A 17,768-nucleotide genomic window follows, 5' to 3' on the forward strand; every position below is an offset into this window, starting at 1 on the left:
AAGTCCAAAAATGAGCCATCTCTAGATGGGAAGCTGACACAAAAATATTGTTGGTGTCTGATAGCGTAGGCTTCATAACCTGGCTGTCCTTGGTCAAGGATCGACAAAGTTATTCACCTGATGAAATTATTCTACCTCTAAATCGGCAGGATGGAACCACCTCTACTAGCAGTCAGGAGAAAGCTGACGTCTTTGCCGAACTCTTTCTTACCAAGATGCAAGTTCCTAATGCAGCAAGGGAACCTCCTTGGTTAGACGCAAGAACTGTGTCGAAGTTGTTAGTAGTGACGATAAGGCAGGATGAAGTGTATCTTCTTCAATCACTGTGGGTCCAGATAAGCTGAGCCCAAGATTGCTGAGTAGATATGCATACCAGCAAGCCGCACCTCGATCTTGCTTCTGTCAGCACTATCTAGCACAGAGTAAATGGTCTTCTCTGTAAAAAGAGGCAAATGTAGTCCCTGTTCACAAAAAGAAGAGCAGAGCGGAAATCAGCAACTACAAACCAGTGTCAATCCTGTCAATCAATGGCAAGATACTTAAGACAATAATCACAGGGCAAATGACGGCGTTTTTCGACTACACCCTCTTTTTAGTGACCGTCAATATGGCTTCGGAAAAGGTCCCTCTGCTGCTGGTCTGCTGTTAACCTCTCCACTATGTGGCACCAGTCACGGGACACTGATGGTGCTTTCGACCGAAAATGACACCAGGGACTCTTGGCAAAACTGCAAGCACTAGAGTCACAGCCACTGCTCTATGCCTTCTCAATGATTACCTTCAAGGTAGATCACTAAGTGTAGTTCTCAACAAGACAGAATCAAGAAGACACTACTGGAGCAAGCGTTTTACAGGGAAGTGTGTTTGGGCCATTGTTATGGAATGTCTACTCCAATGACCTTCCTCTCATGCATATGCATACGATTGTACTGTGATATTTTCTTATAAGAGAGAGAAAATGTCGGCTGCTCTGTTACATCCAGCTGCATCAGCCTGGGAAAAACGATGGCAGATCACATTTGCTCCTGAGAAAATACAAATGATGATGGTCTCCAGGCACCATGATGGTAATGCTGGAGCAGTGGTAAGAATGAATGGGAGAGTGTTGTTAGAAGGGGACGAAACTGATATCCTTGGAGTGAAATTTGACCCAACACTGACTATGAAAAACCAAGTTGTAAATCTTGCAAACAAAGCGGCCAGGAAGCTTACAGCACTTCGACGTATCTCGCATATACTCGACAGCAGGGTTTACAAGATTACGTAAATGGCACAAGTACACTCACACCTTGAGTATGCTCCACTTTCTAGGACTGCCTGCCCTCTGTCTCATCTGCGACTTCTCAGAATAGAGAAGAGAACAAGACCGCGTACACTCAGCGGATAGATCTGTCATTTCAGCAGAGCCTTCAACACAGACGGGATGTGGGTGGCCTTACTGTTATGCACATGGTCAAAATTGTCAAAGTACCACACTTGAAAAAACCATACCCCCGGCCGGGATTGAACCCGCGGTCATAGAGTCTCAAAACTCCAGCCCGTCGCGTTAGCCACAAAAAGACGGACAACAAACAACAACAACTCTCTGACTGTAACCTTCTCCAGAACATCCCTTCATTTGTTTCTAGGATGACTCGAGTCTGAAAAATGCTAGTACAGCATAATGACATCAATGAAATAAGGATGGTTGATCAAATGAAATCACTGGACCACTTCATCCTGTTCAATACTTGTATGTCCCATAACAATGAAAAGGCTTTCATATGAGCTGATGCAGGAAACAACTCTTAGCTTGTAGATAAAGTTAGGGGAGAGAGAGAGAGAGAGAGAGAGAGAGAGAGAGAGAGAGAGAGAGAGAAACTAACACAAAAGGAAACAAATGATGGACGTCTGATCTCTAGACAAATAGGGCTCAAGTTACCGTCAGTAAACATTGCTTTGCAGCTTCTTAGGCCACCACAGTGGAAACAGATCTTTTATATAACGAGGCAAGCTTTGCATCTGTCAACTCGACTCCAACATCCATCAGTACATCTGACATCAGTGTTCCAATACCCACCATTACACCTAACATCACTGTTCCAATACCCACCATTACACCTAACATCACTGTTCCAATACCCACCATTACACCTGACATCACTGTTCCAACACCTGCCAGTACTCTTGACATGACGGCTTCATCTTTCAAACCTGAATTAGGTTGTTCTCCACCTGCGATGCCGTAGATAACAGTCAACTCACCAACACTGCGCCTAAAAAACTGCAGGGACAAAGCACGAGCAGCAGAGATATATTTTGTAGGTCTGGATAAGCGTAATGAAGACGGGGTGGAAGAGAATGTTGTAGCTACCTTCAGACGTCCAGTCTCCCTCCAGCACAACTCGATGTAAGCGCCTGGCTGGTACAAAATCAAAAGACTCAGGAGATTGCAGATCATACTGAGAAAAAAGTTGCCAGATCAACCTCGAAACACAGGAGGTGCAGGGAATGGGGCACTCCCCTCTCAGGCACCTAGGCACACCACTGACTGTGGGGCACTCCCCTCTCAGGCACCTAGGCACACCACTGACTGTGGGGCACTCCCCTCTCAGGCACCTAGGCACACCACTGACTGTGGGGCACTCCCCTCTCAGGCACCTAGGCACACCACTGACTGTGGGGCACTCCCCTCTCAGGCACCTAGGCACACCACTGACTGTGGGGCACTCCCCTCTCAGGCACCTAGGCACACCACTGACTGTGGGGCACTCCCCTCTCAGGCACCTAGGCACACCACTGACTGCGAGATATCAAGTGTAATTACTACCACTAGAGAGGACATCAAGAAGACTGCTGTTGAAACAAAAATAGAACTTGAAAGACTTGAACACCAGAGTTTTAGGGATTTAATCTTGGATCAAAGCAATAGGATCTCAGAAGTGAATATTCTTTCACCCACCCAGCTACTCTTATCTTGGCTCAGCAGTTGGTTTCGTGCCTTATACAAGGTACAAACAGCTATGCCCCAGTGGCTGCCTCACTGTTCTACCTGTCTTAAGGGCAAACACCTATTTATTCAAACTGAGCACAAACATGAGGAGCCAGACTATCAGCATCCTGACTGCTCAGGCAGTTTTGTAAGCACTCATTTTCTTAACGTTATTGACGTTGTTGAGAAATATACGGACGACAGGACGCCAGAAAATTTGGCTAAACATGCCGGCTACACCTCATGGATGAGACTTGAAAGGAAAGGTCAGGGAGGAGGTGTTGCCATATACCTTACATACAGTGTACATTCCAGGTTCACTGATGACTCCATTCCTAACCACCTGGACATTATGTCTTTTCGGCTATGCATAAGCTCTAGTACTTCCGTACTAGCAACTGCAGTGTATAAATTCAATATCAGCAGACAGACTCTTATCAACTTGCTGATGGAAAATGTGGACTTCCTTCTGCTTCAACTTACTAAAATTGTTGGTAACCTCACCCAGCATCTAATGTAGAAGAATTTTGATGAAGTCCTTCCAGTGCTAGACATGAAGAACTTAGCTTCACTGCTCTCTCAACCCAACAATGAGTGACCTATCTGTAGGTACTGTCACTTACAAACATCTTGGAGAGGAAGGCTCGTCTGATTAACAGGAAAAGGTAAACAATCATCGCGCACAATCTGATTGTGGGAGAGGAAACTGGCTGGCCTGCTCCTCCAAGCTTGCCGCCTCCAGCTGGAATGTTCTTCTCCCAGATGATGTCCTTAACCAAGTGAAATCCTTCATATGAGCTCTGGTTTGGCTTCCGTTGCCGAGAAACTGCTACTGCTACATACCAGATTTGGAAAATGTAGAAGAGGCATCCTACTGCCTTTAAAAGGAACCTCTACAGGCATATTTGTAGGTGACAGGAGAAAGTTCAAAACTGGGCTATCTCTAAACGGGAGGCTGACATAAAAAGAAAGTTAGCATCAGGAAGAGTGAGCTAAAAACAAACCTGTTGGTCCTTAATCAAGGACAAACGAGTATATTAACTCGGTAAAATTATTCTACTTCTAAATCGATAGGCTGAGACTATCTCTACTAGAAATCAAGAGCAAGCTAACCTGTTTTCAGAACAATGAGCTGCCAAAGGCAAGTCTGTGGTCCAGTGAGCAAACTTACATTGCTAGTCGCAAGAGTTGTGTCATATAACTCATGAAATAGTAATGACACGATTGCAAACAAATCATACCACGGGCGGGATTGACTCACCTGTCTCTGAAATCATAGTATCGGCATCTTCCTTATCCGCTGAGACACTTGACGCTATCTCCAACTATATTGCAGAGACGAAACCCTCGATGGACACCGACGCGCCTCCTTCTACCCCTTCTACCCTCACAACAGTCTTTTCTTTCACAGCATTCTGATTCCTCGTTGCTTACATGCTTACCGTTGCCCCCACACGTTGACTTCACTGTCCCTAATATCCCATAGACTTAATCGCTTCTTATTGTTGGTATACCTGTCTTTGTAAATAATGTCTTACTTGCAGTTTAATATTCGTGGCCTCAGGGGTAATCAGGGAGACCACCAAGTGTTGCTCTCCCAGTTTTCCCCAATATGTGTCGGGTTACAAGAGCCCAAAATTCGTTCAGCTGTTGTTCGTCTCATATCTGGCTATGTGCTGTTACAGTCTTCTGATCCCTTCCTAGATGAATCATTTACTCTTTTAATCTTTGAAAACTGTGGAATGAATCTGCAATGTTACTTTGTCCAGTGCTGAGTATTGTATGTTCCATTATTATTTTGTCCAGTGCTGAGTATTATATGTTCCATTATTATTTTGTCCAGTGCTGAGTATCATATGTTGCATTATTATTTTGTCCAGTGCTGAGTATTATATGTTCCATTATTATTTTGTCCAGTGTTCAGTATTATATGTTCCATTATTATTTTGTCCAGTGCTGAGTATTATATGTTCCATTATTATTTTGTCCAGTGCTGAGCATTATATGTTCCATTATTATTTTGTCCAGTGCTGAGTATCATATGTTCCATTATTATTTTGTCCAGTGCTGAGTATCATATGTTGCATTATTATTTTGTCCAGTGCTGAGTATTATATGTTCCATTATTATTTTGTCCAGTGTTCAGTATTATATGTTCCATTATTATTTTGTACAGTGCTGAGTATCATATGTTGCATTATTATTATGTCCAGTGCTGAGTATTATATGTTCCATTATAAAATACATTGGCCATGCAATATGTGCAATAATATTAGACAAACTCTGTTTTTCAATTAACAGTAAAATTATTGACATGTTGCTCACACAGTATCACTTCTACTGTTCTGGAAGTTACTAAAACATTCTGCTCACACAGTATCAGTTCTACTGTTCTGGAAGTTATTAAAACATTCTGCTCACACAGTATCACTTCTACTGTTCTGGAAGTTACTAAAACATTCTGCTCACACAGTATCACTTCTACTGTTCTGGAAGTTACTAAAACATTCTGCTCACACAGTATCACTTCTACTGTTCTGGAAGTTACTAAAACATTCTGCTCACACAGTATCACTTCTACTGTTCTGGAAGTTACTAAAACATTCTGCTCACACAGTATCACTTCTACTGTTCTGGAAGTTACTAAAACATTCTGCTCACACAGTATCACTTCTACTGTTCTGGAAGTTACTAAAACATTCTGCTCACACAGTATCACTTCTACTGTTCTGGAAGTTACTAAAACATTCTGCTCACACAGTATCACTTCTACTGTTCTGGAAGTTACTAAAACATTCTGCTCACACAGTATCACTTCTTAAGTTATTAAAACATTCTGCTCACACAGTATCAGTTCTACTGTTCTGGAAGTTATTAAAACATTCTGCTCACACAGTATCAGTTCTACTGTTCTGGAAGTTATTAAAACATTCTGCTCACACAGTATCAGTTCTACTGTTCTGGAAGTTATTAAAACATTCTGCTCACACAGTATCAGTTCTACTGTTCTGGAAGTTACTAAAACATTCTGCTCACACAGTATCACTTCTACTGTTCTATAAGTTATTAAAACATTCTGCTCACACAGTATCAGTTCTACTGTTCTGGAAGTTACTAAAACATTCTGCTCACACAGTATCAGTTCTACTGTTCTGAAAGTTACTGAAACATTTTCCTGTTTATATCTTGTTTTATTTTCTCTATAAGCCTTAAATTACTTTATATTATAACCCTTAAAGTACATCATGTCACGAATGTAAGGACAAATTTACTGATTTTCCAGACTGATGGAAGTATGGACAAATTCTATTATTTATGTGACGGTTTAATTGACTTCATGTTTCAGGAGAAAGGCGAAATCTCTCTCTCTCTCTCTCTCTCTCTCTCTCTCTCTCTCTCTCTCTCTCTCTCTCTCTCTCTCTCTCTCTCTCTCTCTCTCTCTCTCTCTCTCTCTCTCTCTCTCTCTCTCTCTCTCTCTCTCTCTCTCTCTCTCTCTCTCTCTCTCTCTCTCTCTCTCTCTCTAAACTCTCTCTCTCTCTCTCTCTCTCTCTCTCTCTCTCTCTCTCTCTCTCTCTCTCTCTCTCTCTCTCTCTCTCTCTCTCTCTCTCTCTCTCTCTCTCTCTCTCTCTCTCTCTCTCTCTCTCTCTCTCTCTCTCTCTCTCTCTCTCTCTCTCTCTCTCTCTCTCTCTCTCTCTCTCTCTCTCTCTCTCTCTCTCTCTCTCTCTCTCTCTCTCTCTCTCTCTCTCTATCTCTCTATATATATATATATATATATATATATATATATATATATATTTAAATTCAATACCTGAACTTTAATAATCAGATACGAATTTATGTTGAAAAGGGTCAAACTTATTTTATTTAAAAGATTTCATTGTTTGCTTTTTTTTAAGATCAAGGTCACGAACACGTAAGGTGTAATAATAAAGGATATAAAAACACGAGGTAGAGTATCTTGTCGGCAGCCATAATGGAAAATCCAGATAATTTAAAAAAGAATACCAGCTTTCCCAGTTTTTCCCATGTTGACATGTTATGGTCCTGAACTATGTGTGATGTTGACCACCTTAAGCCATTGCTGGTATATACAGCAGGCAGGTGAAGTGCTTTACCTGGAGTTTACCTGGAGAGGGTTTCGGGGGTCAACACCCCCGCGGCCCGGTCTGAGGCCCGGCCTCATGGTGGATCAGGGTCTGATCAATCAGGCTGTTTGTGGCATGCAAAGAGTACATAACCTTTATTCTGCGCATGTACACACCCTCATTTTCAGGCTATCTCCCCCAACCAGTGAACCAGGTGACTGAGAGTTGACGATGGGGCCCCGTCGTTCAACCAGTACCCAGGTTCCAGCCAATAAGAAGATGGTTTTGGCAATCGCAGAGGTTGTGTGGGTACCACTCTCCTGTCTGCCTTTGTCATTCCCATTCTAGAGCTGGTTGAAGCACGGTCTGCTCTCTAGTGGCTTCCATTCTGCCTTGCTTACCGTGGAGTGCACTAATACCTATCGCTGTGCATAGTGTATATAGTGTACATACTTCTGTTCTAAAGTGGTGAAGGATAATGTAAGTCAAAAGTTTTCTGCTGCGTTTATTTTGCTCCCTTTACACCCAGGATAACAGGCCATTTGGACTCCTGGATTGTAATACTGTTACTGCTGGCTGCACACAAGCTAACGTACGAACGACGGCCCGGTTGGTCAGGTACTGACTTTAGGTGCCTGTCCAGTGCCTTCTTGAAGACAGCCAGGGGTCTATTGGTAATCCCTCTTATGTATGCTTGGAGGCAATTGAACAGTCTTGGGCCCCGGACACTTATTGTGTTCTCTCACTGTACTCGTGGCACCCCTGTTTTTCATCGGGGTAATGATGCATCTCCTGCCGAGTCTTTTGCTTTCATAGGGAGTGATTTTCGTGTGCACGTTTGGTACCAATCCCTTCAGTACCTTCCAAGTGTATATTATCATGTATCTCTCTCTCCTGCGTTCAAGGGAATACAGATCAAGGACCTTCAACCGTTACCAGTAGTTTAGGTGCTTTATCGCACTTATGTGTGCCGTGAAAGTTCTTTGTACACTCTCCAGGTCTGCAATGTTGCCAGCCTTGAAGGGGGCCGTTAGTGTACAGCAGTATTCCAGGATTAGAGAGCACAAGTGCATGGGCATGCCACTAATTGCTTCTTCAAAATCTTGTGGAGTTATAATAATATCCGAGATTTTTGGGATGACCAAATTTTGGTTTTCGATCATAAAGAATTCATTTGGATTGTCGACCCTTAGAGTGGGCAGTGGATCCCTGAACACTGAGTCATATTGGGACTTTAGTTTCTCACTCATTTCTTGGCTGTCATCTGTGTATGTCCCATCCTGCCTAAGCAGGGGCCCGATACTGGATGTTGTTTTTCCCTTAGATTTGGCATAACAGAAGAAGTATTTTGTTTTTTTCTCAATTTCCTTTATGGCTTTTAGTTCTTCCTGTGATTCTTGTCTCCTATAAGATTCCTTCAGCTTAAGATCGATATTTGCAATTTCATTGACTAGTGCTTCCCTTCGTATTTCAAATATATTGACCCCACTCAGCAGCTCTGTGACGCTTCACCTTCGTGTGTATAGGGAACGTCTCTCTCTAGTTTACATCTTCTCTTTCTTTTTCTTAATAGAATGTGTCTTGAGCAGATCTCAAGAACTACGGAATTCATTTTTTTCAAGGCAGATGTTTGGGTCCATGTTGTTTAGGATATCTTCCCAGCTTGTTTCATTTAGGATATGGTTTACTTGATCTCACTGTATGTTTTTGTTATTGAAATTGAATTTCGTGAAGAGACCTTCGTGACTGCTCACATTTTTCTGGTCTGGAGTCCTGTACATACATGTCTGTACCTCTATTATGTTGTGATCTGAGTGAATTGTCTTTGATACAGTTATATTACGTATCAGATCATCATTGTTTGTGAAGATGAGGTCCAGCGTATTTTCTAGTCTTGTAGGGTCTACTATTTGCTGGTTTAAGGTGAATTTGTTACAGAGATTTAGTACTTCGTGTGTGTGTGAATTTTCATCTGAGCTGCCTCCCGGGGTGATCTCTGCTAAAACATTATTTGCTATACTCCTCCGTTTTAGGTGTCTCAGGTTGAAATCTTCTAGAAGTAAGATGTATGGGACATTAGTTCAGAGATTTTCCAGACAGTGGTCAGTTTTCTCAATCTGCTCCTGGAATTGCTGGGAAGTTGCATCTGGAGGCTTGTATACTAACACAATGACAATGTTTTGGTTTTCGATCTTTAACGCCAAAACTTCAACTACATCATTGGAGGTGTTTAGTGGTTCTGTACAAATGAGCGACTCTGTGACATACAGGCCAACCTCCTCTTGTTGCCTGCTTAGTCTGTCGCAATGGAATAGGTTATAACCTGGGATCCATATATCGTTGTTATAATGATCCTTTATGTGGGTCTCTGTGAATGCTGCAAACATTGCATTTGACTTCATGAGCAGTCCTTTGATGTAAGGAATTTTGTTGTTTATTGATGGCTTTAGACCCTGTATGTTTGCAAAGACAAATGTCGTATTGGTGGAATTTAGGGGAGTTTTATTTGCTGGTTTTAATATCTGTTTTTTCTGGGGTAGAGGCCAATGTCCGTGCCTCTGCTCCAGAAGTGTTTTCAGGTGGTGTAGGATTGTCATTTCTTGCCAGTCTTTTTTCCCTTCTGGCCCTAAAAAACTTCTGTCCCTGGAGAGGTTGTGGCTCCTCTCTTTTGTTTCCCATAGTCTGTGTCTTCTAGTCCCCTTTAGATGATGTGCCTGGCAGTATGATGTGCCTGGCAGTATGATGTGCCTGGCAGTATGTATTGTAGCATTTTCTTTCATGGATTGATGAGTGACACATTTCTGGGTGAAATAAGTTGCAAGAAGGGAAGTTGTGATGAATGGTTTGAAAAACCGACAAGTTGAAGATTGAGACACTTATGCAGCATATGGGAATCTTTATTCAGGAAACGTTTCGCCACACAGTGGCTTCATCAGTCCAATACAAAGAGGAAGGCGTAAGGAGAGGAGGAGTATGAGGTAGTCAGTCCCTCAGCCTGGAGTCGATGTGTTCAGTCCATCAATCTTGAAGAATGATGGACTGAACACATCGACTCCAGGCTGCATAAGTGTCTCAATCTTCAACTTGTCGGTTTTTCAAACCATTCATCACAACTGTCAGACACTGCAGCATCATGGGATCTTGTTACAAAGAATTCTTCAACACTTGTTCAACCTTTGGACGAAGACTTACTTCGACTAGTGGATGGTACCACTATGACCCCGCCTCCGCCTGCTTCACCTCACCTCACTACAGTATATAAGCCACGTCTACGGCCCTATGCTGTACATTCTACAAGATTGATGGACTGAACACATCGACTCCAGGCTGAGGGACTGATTACCTCATACTCCTCCTCTCCTTACGCCTTCCTCTTTGTATTGGACTGATGAAGCCACTGTGTGGCGAAACGTTTCCTGAATAAAGATTCCCATATGCTGCATAAGTGTCTCAATCTTCAAGAAGGGAAGTTGCACTCTCCTGTTGTCATGTGGGTGCGGCAGTTTTTGGGATGGTCAAAGGTGCAAGTCCCTCCTGTTTTACCAGATATACCGTGCCTGTAGATACTAGAGGCATAGTATTTACATAGATTGTACTTCTGTTTGCTAGGATTTATTGTAGCTGCGTTCACTGCTGGTGCATTTATTTTTCCTGTTTCCTCAATATCTTTTACCCCTGTATGAACATCAGTGCTTCCACCAGGTTTTGCTGGTAGTGTGTCGACTCTAAACAGACGAGTAGCAGGAAAGTTTGTTAATAGACACAGGGGCAATGGGATTGTGCATAGACACAAGATGCAGGTGAAATGGACAGATACAGAGAGCGGGAAGGTTTTTTAACGTAGGGGCAGTGGGCTGGTGTATAGACACAGGGAGCAGATGAACTGGCGGACAATAAAAGGAGATAAATTGGCTGTGGAAAGTGAGACATGAAGTTAATAGTACATAATTTATGTTTTATGTTGGAAATGCTCTGGTGTGTGGAGGCCAGCCGCTACCAAGAGTTAAAGACAGCTAGACAGCCTTCACCGTCTGTGCCTCGCTATAGAATAATGAGAGCTGACGAACCGATGACTAGACACACCTAATTACTCGTCTTTTCTCTGTCTACAGGCAAGACTTACACTTAACATGCATATAGACAGATAAAACACCTGTAGACAAAGCATATATATGCAAAATCAGACACAAACAAGACACATCATGAAACTATACCCAATATACAACCTAGACAAACAAAATTATTACGTTCATGGAGCAGCGCCAAGCCTGCAGCGGTCATATAGGGAGCGAGAACTGGTGGCACTCAAGTTTGATGCAAGGAAATGGAAAGTAGATCCATTTACCGGGATGAAGATCCAATGGTGGGAGACAGACAAAAGGCAGACAGTCATGAGACTCTCCGCAGACTAAGAGACAAGGAGAACACCTTTCCAATGGTGGGTCACTTGACCACCTTTAACTGTTTTAGTTGGATATGCTAAAATAAAACTAACTAAAGGACCAGCACCAGTTACGTTTTGCTAAAATTATCAAGTTGCTGAAGTTAAAATGAGAATCTCTACAGATAATATAGCCTGCTGTGTATTTATGATTTTTCCCATCACTACACAGGGCCGCTGACATTTGGGGTGTCTAATGAAGGCTACGCTTGGCCTGTGACGGGACCTGGAGATCCCTACTGGCCTGAGGTGCAGATAGCATTCTCCCCCTACGTTATCGCTAATGACTTCGGAATTGTCTCCTCCCACATCTTCGGCATCAGAAAAGATGTACGTCTCCTCTCCTCGGTCTACTTTTCGAAACCCTAAATTATTATAAACTGGCAATTCTCTTTAAGTAAATAACTTTTTTTTTTTAATTTCATATAATTACTTCATTTCATGCAATCATAATTATTTTTTTCGTACGTCCTCTCTCTACAGCAAATATAAATTGGTCACGTTTCAATTTCCACATACTCTGCAACATAACTTGTTCATTAGCAATCCACAATCTTCCTTGCTAACATAATTTTTTCTCAACCCATCTCTCTCTCTGTGGTTCCTTCCAGCTTTACCAAAGGTACTTTCAAGGACTAGGTGGTCGGGAGGGGTTCTCCTTGGGTCCTTTCCTGACCAGACCCAAGAGTAGAGGCTCCGTCACCCTCAACTCTGCCAACCCGCTGGACGCACCACTCATCGATACTAACTACTTCGAACACCCCGATGACATTGCAGCCATGATCAGAGGTCAGATTTGTTCATTCAGGGATATTAATGGGAGGGAGAAAAGTCACCGAAAACTCTTGAGTTGGAGGTGATAGGTCAGTGGGATATAGGAAGGTCTACTAGACAAGACGATTAGTATATTAAAAACAAGGGTAGGAGGGTGTTTAGAGATGGAAAGTCATTGTAAGGACTACGTAATAAAATTATGTGGGGAGGTGCACATCATCCTGTGTAGACTGTAGACATATCAGAGAACAGTAGCACGTCATGAGTGTTCCTCTTACCACCCCTCCCCTTCCCCTTCCCAAAAAATCGAGAATACTGCATGCAGAAAATATTCATATCGTTCAACGTATTTTGAGAATAGAAAGTAAGAATCATGAAATTACTCACTGGAAATGACTCTTTTGATTAATTCAAAATATTTTTTTAACAAGTATTAATTCTTCTACAGGGATAAAGTTCTCCCTTAAACTAGCATCGATGCCGGCATTAAAATATGACTTCGACGCTGTGTTCCACGACCGGGTACTACAAGAGTGCGAGCACGAGGTTCCCTTCTCGGACCAGTACTGGGAGTGCTACATTAAAATCTTCACTGGTACCATTTACCATCCCTGCGGCACCTGCAAGATGGGTCCACCCACGGATCCTTACAGCGTTGTTGATGACCAACTCAGGTGAGACATAAGAGATTTTTATTAAATGGAGAAGCCCATGAGGGCTAAGTAGAGATTGGGAAACGGTAGATAATCAGGTTCATAATAATATAATAATATCTTAATTTACTACAAGTACATGTACAAGGTATACAGTCCTAGCTGACATCAATGACATACTACTATATAGAAAGCCCATTGTTATGCTGAGCATTTTCCTCAAATTAGGTCAGTTTTGTACCAGGATGCGACCCACACCAGTCGACTAACACCCAGGTACTCATTTTGAACTGATGGGTGAGCATAGACAACAGGTTTAAGGAAATACATCCAATGTTTCCATCCCTTCGCCGGGAATCGAATCCGGACCCTTACCGTGTGAAGCGAGAGCTTTTGTCACCAGGCCACGGGGATGGGGGCTGCATTTCCCAAGACTAAAAGTTCCTCACTAGTTTCAGAGGAACTGAAGAGATATAGAGCGAAGGAAAGAGGGAGATAAAAATAGAACAGAAACAGAAGGAGGTAATTAAAATAATAAACAGAAAGGAAGAGAATCCTTAGGGATGATTTTTTTTATTCTTGGAGTAACTCTTAACCTTCAAAAGTTGCTCCAGGACACTGAACAAGTGGGGATAATTAATTGTGACCAGAGAAAGAGGTAGATAGCTCCATTTCCTTGTATCCAGAGCCCTTCATCAGAATCAAGGCACAGCCTTTAAATGGACGCCTCACTTTGATTACTAAGTATAAGATACTCACGTGAATTGACATAGTATTCACACACATGACTGAGTAAATATTGAAAAGTAGACATGTGTGGATATGTCTGCTAAAATAATAATAGGTAATTACACAACCTAGATTAAATCTTTCTTCCCCACATAAACAGCCTCACACATACTCTCCCACAGTCCATTTTGCACAAGCACTCCCACACAGCCACATTCACAAATACATCCCCCACACTTTCCCATACATTCCTCCTCATATCCACACTTACCCATACATCCCTAACCTCGCTTATCTTTACTCCTCTTCCTGACCCTTGGACAAGGGCCAAGAAATCAGAAATCAGAAAAATAAGCACATCATAAGATAGGCAATTGACAGATTGAACACAAATGCAAATGGAACAATGAACTAGGCTGATATAATGGGATGAACGAAAAGATAAGATTTCGCGAGACTTCATAGAACTTACAGAGACGAAGCTGACGTAGATAACACATGCGATCTTCTCAGCTGGATGCACAATTATGAGGAAATAAAGATACAATGGAAGAGATGGAGTAGCATTGTTAATCAGAAACCTCTGGAGTTTTGAGGAAATAAAAGGAATACACAAAGTGAAGTCAAATTGTGATGGAGGTTTGACAATAGGTTCTCTGAGTGACCGGTGTCGAATTAATGCGTCATGGCGGTTGTTTCTGGTATATTTAAATATACATTCCTTCCAGAGACTTACTAACACATGTACTCCAACCCACAGGCACACTAACACATGTACTCCAATCCACAGGCACACTAACACATGTACTCCAATCCACAGGCACACTAACACATGTACTCCAATCCACAGGCACACTAACACATGTACTCCAATCCACAGGCACACTAACACATGTACTCCAATCCACAGGCACACTAACACATGTACTCCAATCCACAGGCACACTAACACATGTACTCCAATCCACAGGCACACTAACACATGTACTCAATCCACAGGCACACTAACACATGTACTCCAATCCATCAGGCACACTAACACATGTACTCCAACCCACAGGCACACTAACACATGTACTCCAATCCACAGGCACACTAACACATGTACTCCAATCCACAGGCACACTAACACATGAACTCCAATCCACAGGCACACTAACACATGTACTCCAATCCACAGGCACACTAACACATGTACTCCAATCCATAAGCACACTAACACATGTACTCCAATCCACAGGCACACTAACACATGTACTCCAATCCACAGGCACACTAACACATGTACTCCAATCCACAGGCACACTAACACATGTACTCCAATCCACAGGCACACTGACACATGTACTCCAATCCACAGGCACACTAACACATGTACTCCAATCCACAGGCACACTAACACATGTACTCCAATCCACAGGCACACTAACACTAACACACACACACACACACACACGTAGTGGGTCACAAGCGCCAGGCTCCGAGGATCTTAGTGCTTTTAGGGCGTGTTTTAGCAGCTAGAAGCAACCAGTGTTAGTGACAACGTCAGTGAACAACCCTACAAGTGATAACCAATGTATTAGAAAAAATAAATAAAGTAAAGGCGAGAAAGCCTGAAATTATACAACAAAATTTCAAAGTGCCAGTTCGTTGAGGCCTAGTAGGGCACCTGTTGCCACATTGTTACATATATACAAAGTACAAAGAGTGACTAAAGAGAAAAGACCAAATAGAATTAAGAGAGGGTGGTAACGACAAAATGTGATGTAGCACACAGCATGAACAAGCTAGCCAGAAAGGGGATATATATATGTATACATAAATATATATAAGCAGAGGTGGTGGCAGCAGGCCTGAGGGAGTAGCGCCGCCATAACAGGTTGGGTGTCATCACAAATAAGTAGTGTTCTTACCAAAAGTGAAGTGTAAATTATAAAAGTAGCAGTATACAAGTGATAAGTGTGGTAAATGAGGACTCAAAAGGGAGCAAGAGAAAAGTATAGCCGAAGAAATCAGCGGCGGAAGGGCGGGAGGGGTAGTACGAGTCATCGTACAGCAAGCATCGTACAGCGAGCATCGTACATCAGGCATCTGGATGGACGTCCTCTGAGTAACGTACAAATCACTTGTTTGTGGTGGCGGGAAGTCTGAGGGTAGAGCCGGCCCGGCGGACACTGGTAGCTGGCTATCTTAACCCTGCTCCAGAGCGATTATCATACACATAACACCTAGCAGTAGTAGGAAGATAAAATTTGTAGGAGCAAGGACTAATGGGACTACAGCCTGACAACAGTTTCGAGAGATAATGTTTTGGACACAAAGACAGTACAATCTGAGAAGCAAGTATTGGGTACACATGTAGTAAAAGGGTAGTGCATAACTGGGTGAAGAAAGAGTGACTTGTTACACACTAGTATTATAATTATTAGAACTACTCTCAGTGTTAATGGTATCTCATTAGTATTACGGGTACACAGAAGTGAGTTGTATTTCTGGGACATATAAACAACTGACGTGCTCACACACACACACGGAACAGCACACACATACACACTCCCCCTACTCGCTCACTCCACTCCACCTCCTCTCTCTCTCTCTCTCTCTCTCTCCTCTCTCTCCCTCCCCTACTCACTCACTCCACCTCACTCCTCTCTCTCTCTCTCTCTCTCTCTCTCTCTCTCTCTCTCTCTCTCTCTCTCTCTCTCTCTCTCTCTCTCTCTCTCTCTCTCTCTCTCTCTCTCTCTCTCTCTCTCTCTCCCTCTCTCTCCCTCTCTCTCTCTCTCTCTCTCTCTCTCTCTCTCTCTCTCTCTCTCTCTCTCTCCCCTCTCCTTCTCCCTCTCCCTTTCTCTCCCCTCTCCCTCTCCCTCTCCCCTCTCCCTCTCTCTCCTCTCTCCTCTCTCTCTCTCCCTCCTCTCTCCTCTCTCCTCCTCTCTCTCCTCTCTCTCCCTCTCCTCCTCTCTCCTCTCTCTCTCTCTCTCTCTCTCTCTCTCTCTCTCTCTCTCTCTCTCTCTCTCTCTCTCTCTCTCTCTCTCTCTCTCTCTCTCTCTCTCTCTCTCTCTCTCTCTCTCTCCTCTCTCCCCTCTCTCCCTCTCTCTCTCCCTCTCACTCTCTCTCTCTCTCTCTCTCTCTCTCTCTCTCTCTCTCTCTCTCTCTCTCTCTCTCTCTCTCTCTCTCTCTCTCTCTCTCTCTCTCTCTCTCTCCTCTCCTCTCCTCCTCCTCTCTCTCCCCTCTCTCCCCTCCCTCTCTCTCCCTCTCCTCTCCTCTCCTCTCTCCTCTCTCCCTCTCTCTCTCTCTCTCTCTCTCTCTCCCTCTCTCTCCCTCTCTCCCCTCCTCTCTCCTCTCTCCCCTCTCTCTCTCTCTCCTCTCTCCTCTCTCCTCTCTCTCCCCTCTCTCTCTCCCTCTCTCCCTCTCTCCCTCTCTCTCTCCTGCTCTCTCTCTCTCTCGCTCCCTCCTCTCTCTCTCTCTCTCTCTCTCTCTCTCTCTCCTCTCTCTCTCTCTCTCTCTCTCTCTCTCTCTCTCTCTCTCTCTCTCTCTCTCTCTCTCTCTCTCTATCTCTCTCTCTCCTCTCCTCTCTCTCTCTCTCTCTCTCTCTCTCCCCCTCTCTCTCTCTCTCCCTCTCTCTCCATCTCTCTCTCTCCTCTCTCTCTCTCCTCTCTCTCTCTCCCTCTCTCTCTCTCTCCCCTCTCTCTCCCTCTCCTCTTCCTTCCTCTCTCTCTCTCTCTCTCTCTCTCTCTCCCCTCTCTCTCTCTCCCTCCTCTCTCTCTCCCCTCTCTCTCTCTCCTCTCTCTCTCCCTCTCTCTCTCTCTCTCTCTTTATTTACAGGGGTTTGACAAGGTTAAGGATCCTAGCTTTATTGACAGCTATTTACAGGTTAAGGATTCCTAACATTGTTAGCCAGCTAGGCTATTACCTACATCAGCTCATTTTGGAAAGCATTTTGTTATAGGACATACAAGTAGACAGGATGAAGTTGGAGCCATCTGTTGGGCCAGCATTTTCATTTGATCAACTGACGTTATCTCGTTGACATCATTATGCTGTACAGAATGTGTTCCATACTCGAGTCATCCTGGGTATGTATGATCTCCAGATGGAGTGATGTTCTGGAGGAGGAA

The 17,768-nt window shown here is 43.4% G+C and overlaps 1 protein-coding gene across 2 annotated transcripts in view; it reads left to right on the forward strand.

Moving 5' to 3' along the window:
• The window catches only part of LOC138855066 (glucose dehydrogenase [FAD, quinone]-like), a 510,380-nt gene that overhangs the window by 477,215 nt on the left and 15,397 nt on the right, over nt 1-17,768 (forward strand). For both annotated transcript variants that reach the window (XM_070102042.1, XM_070102044.1), the window contains exons 10-12: nt 11,670-11,827; nt 12,109-12,286; nt 12,720-12,945. In XM_070102042.1, coding sequence (XP_069958143.1) covers nt 11,670-11,827; nt 12,109-12,286; nt 12,720-12,945 — 562 coding nt within the window. The remainder of the gene's footprint in view (nt 1-11,669; nt 11,828-12,108; nt 12,287-12,719; nt 12,946-17,768) is intronic.

Source organism: Cherax quadricarinatus, chromosome 79 (genome assembly GCF_038502225.1).
Source record: "Cherax quadricarinatus isolate ZL_2023a chromosome 79, ASM3850222v1, whole genome shotgun sequence".
Taxonomy (NCBI): Eukaryota; Metazoa; Arthropoda; class Malacostraca; order Decapoda; family Parastacidae; genus Cherax; species Cherax quadricarinatus.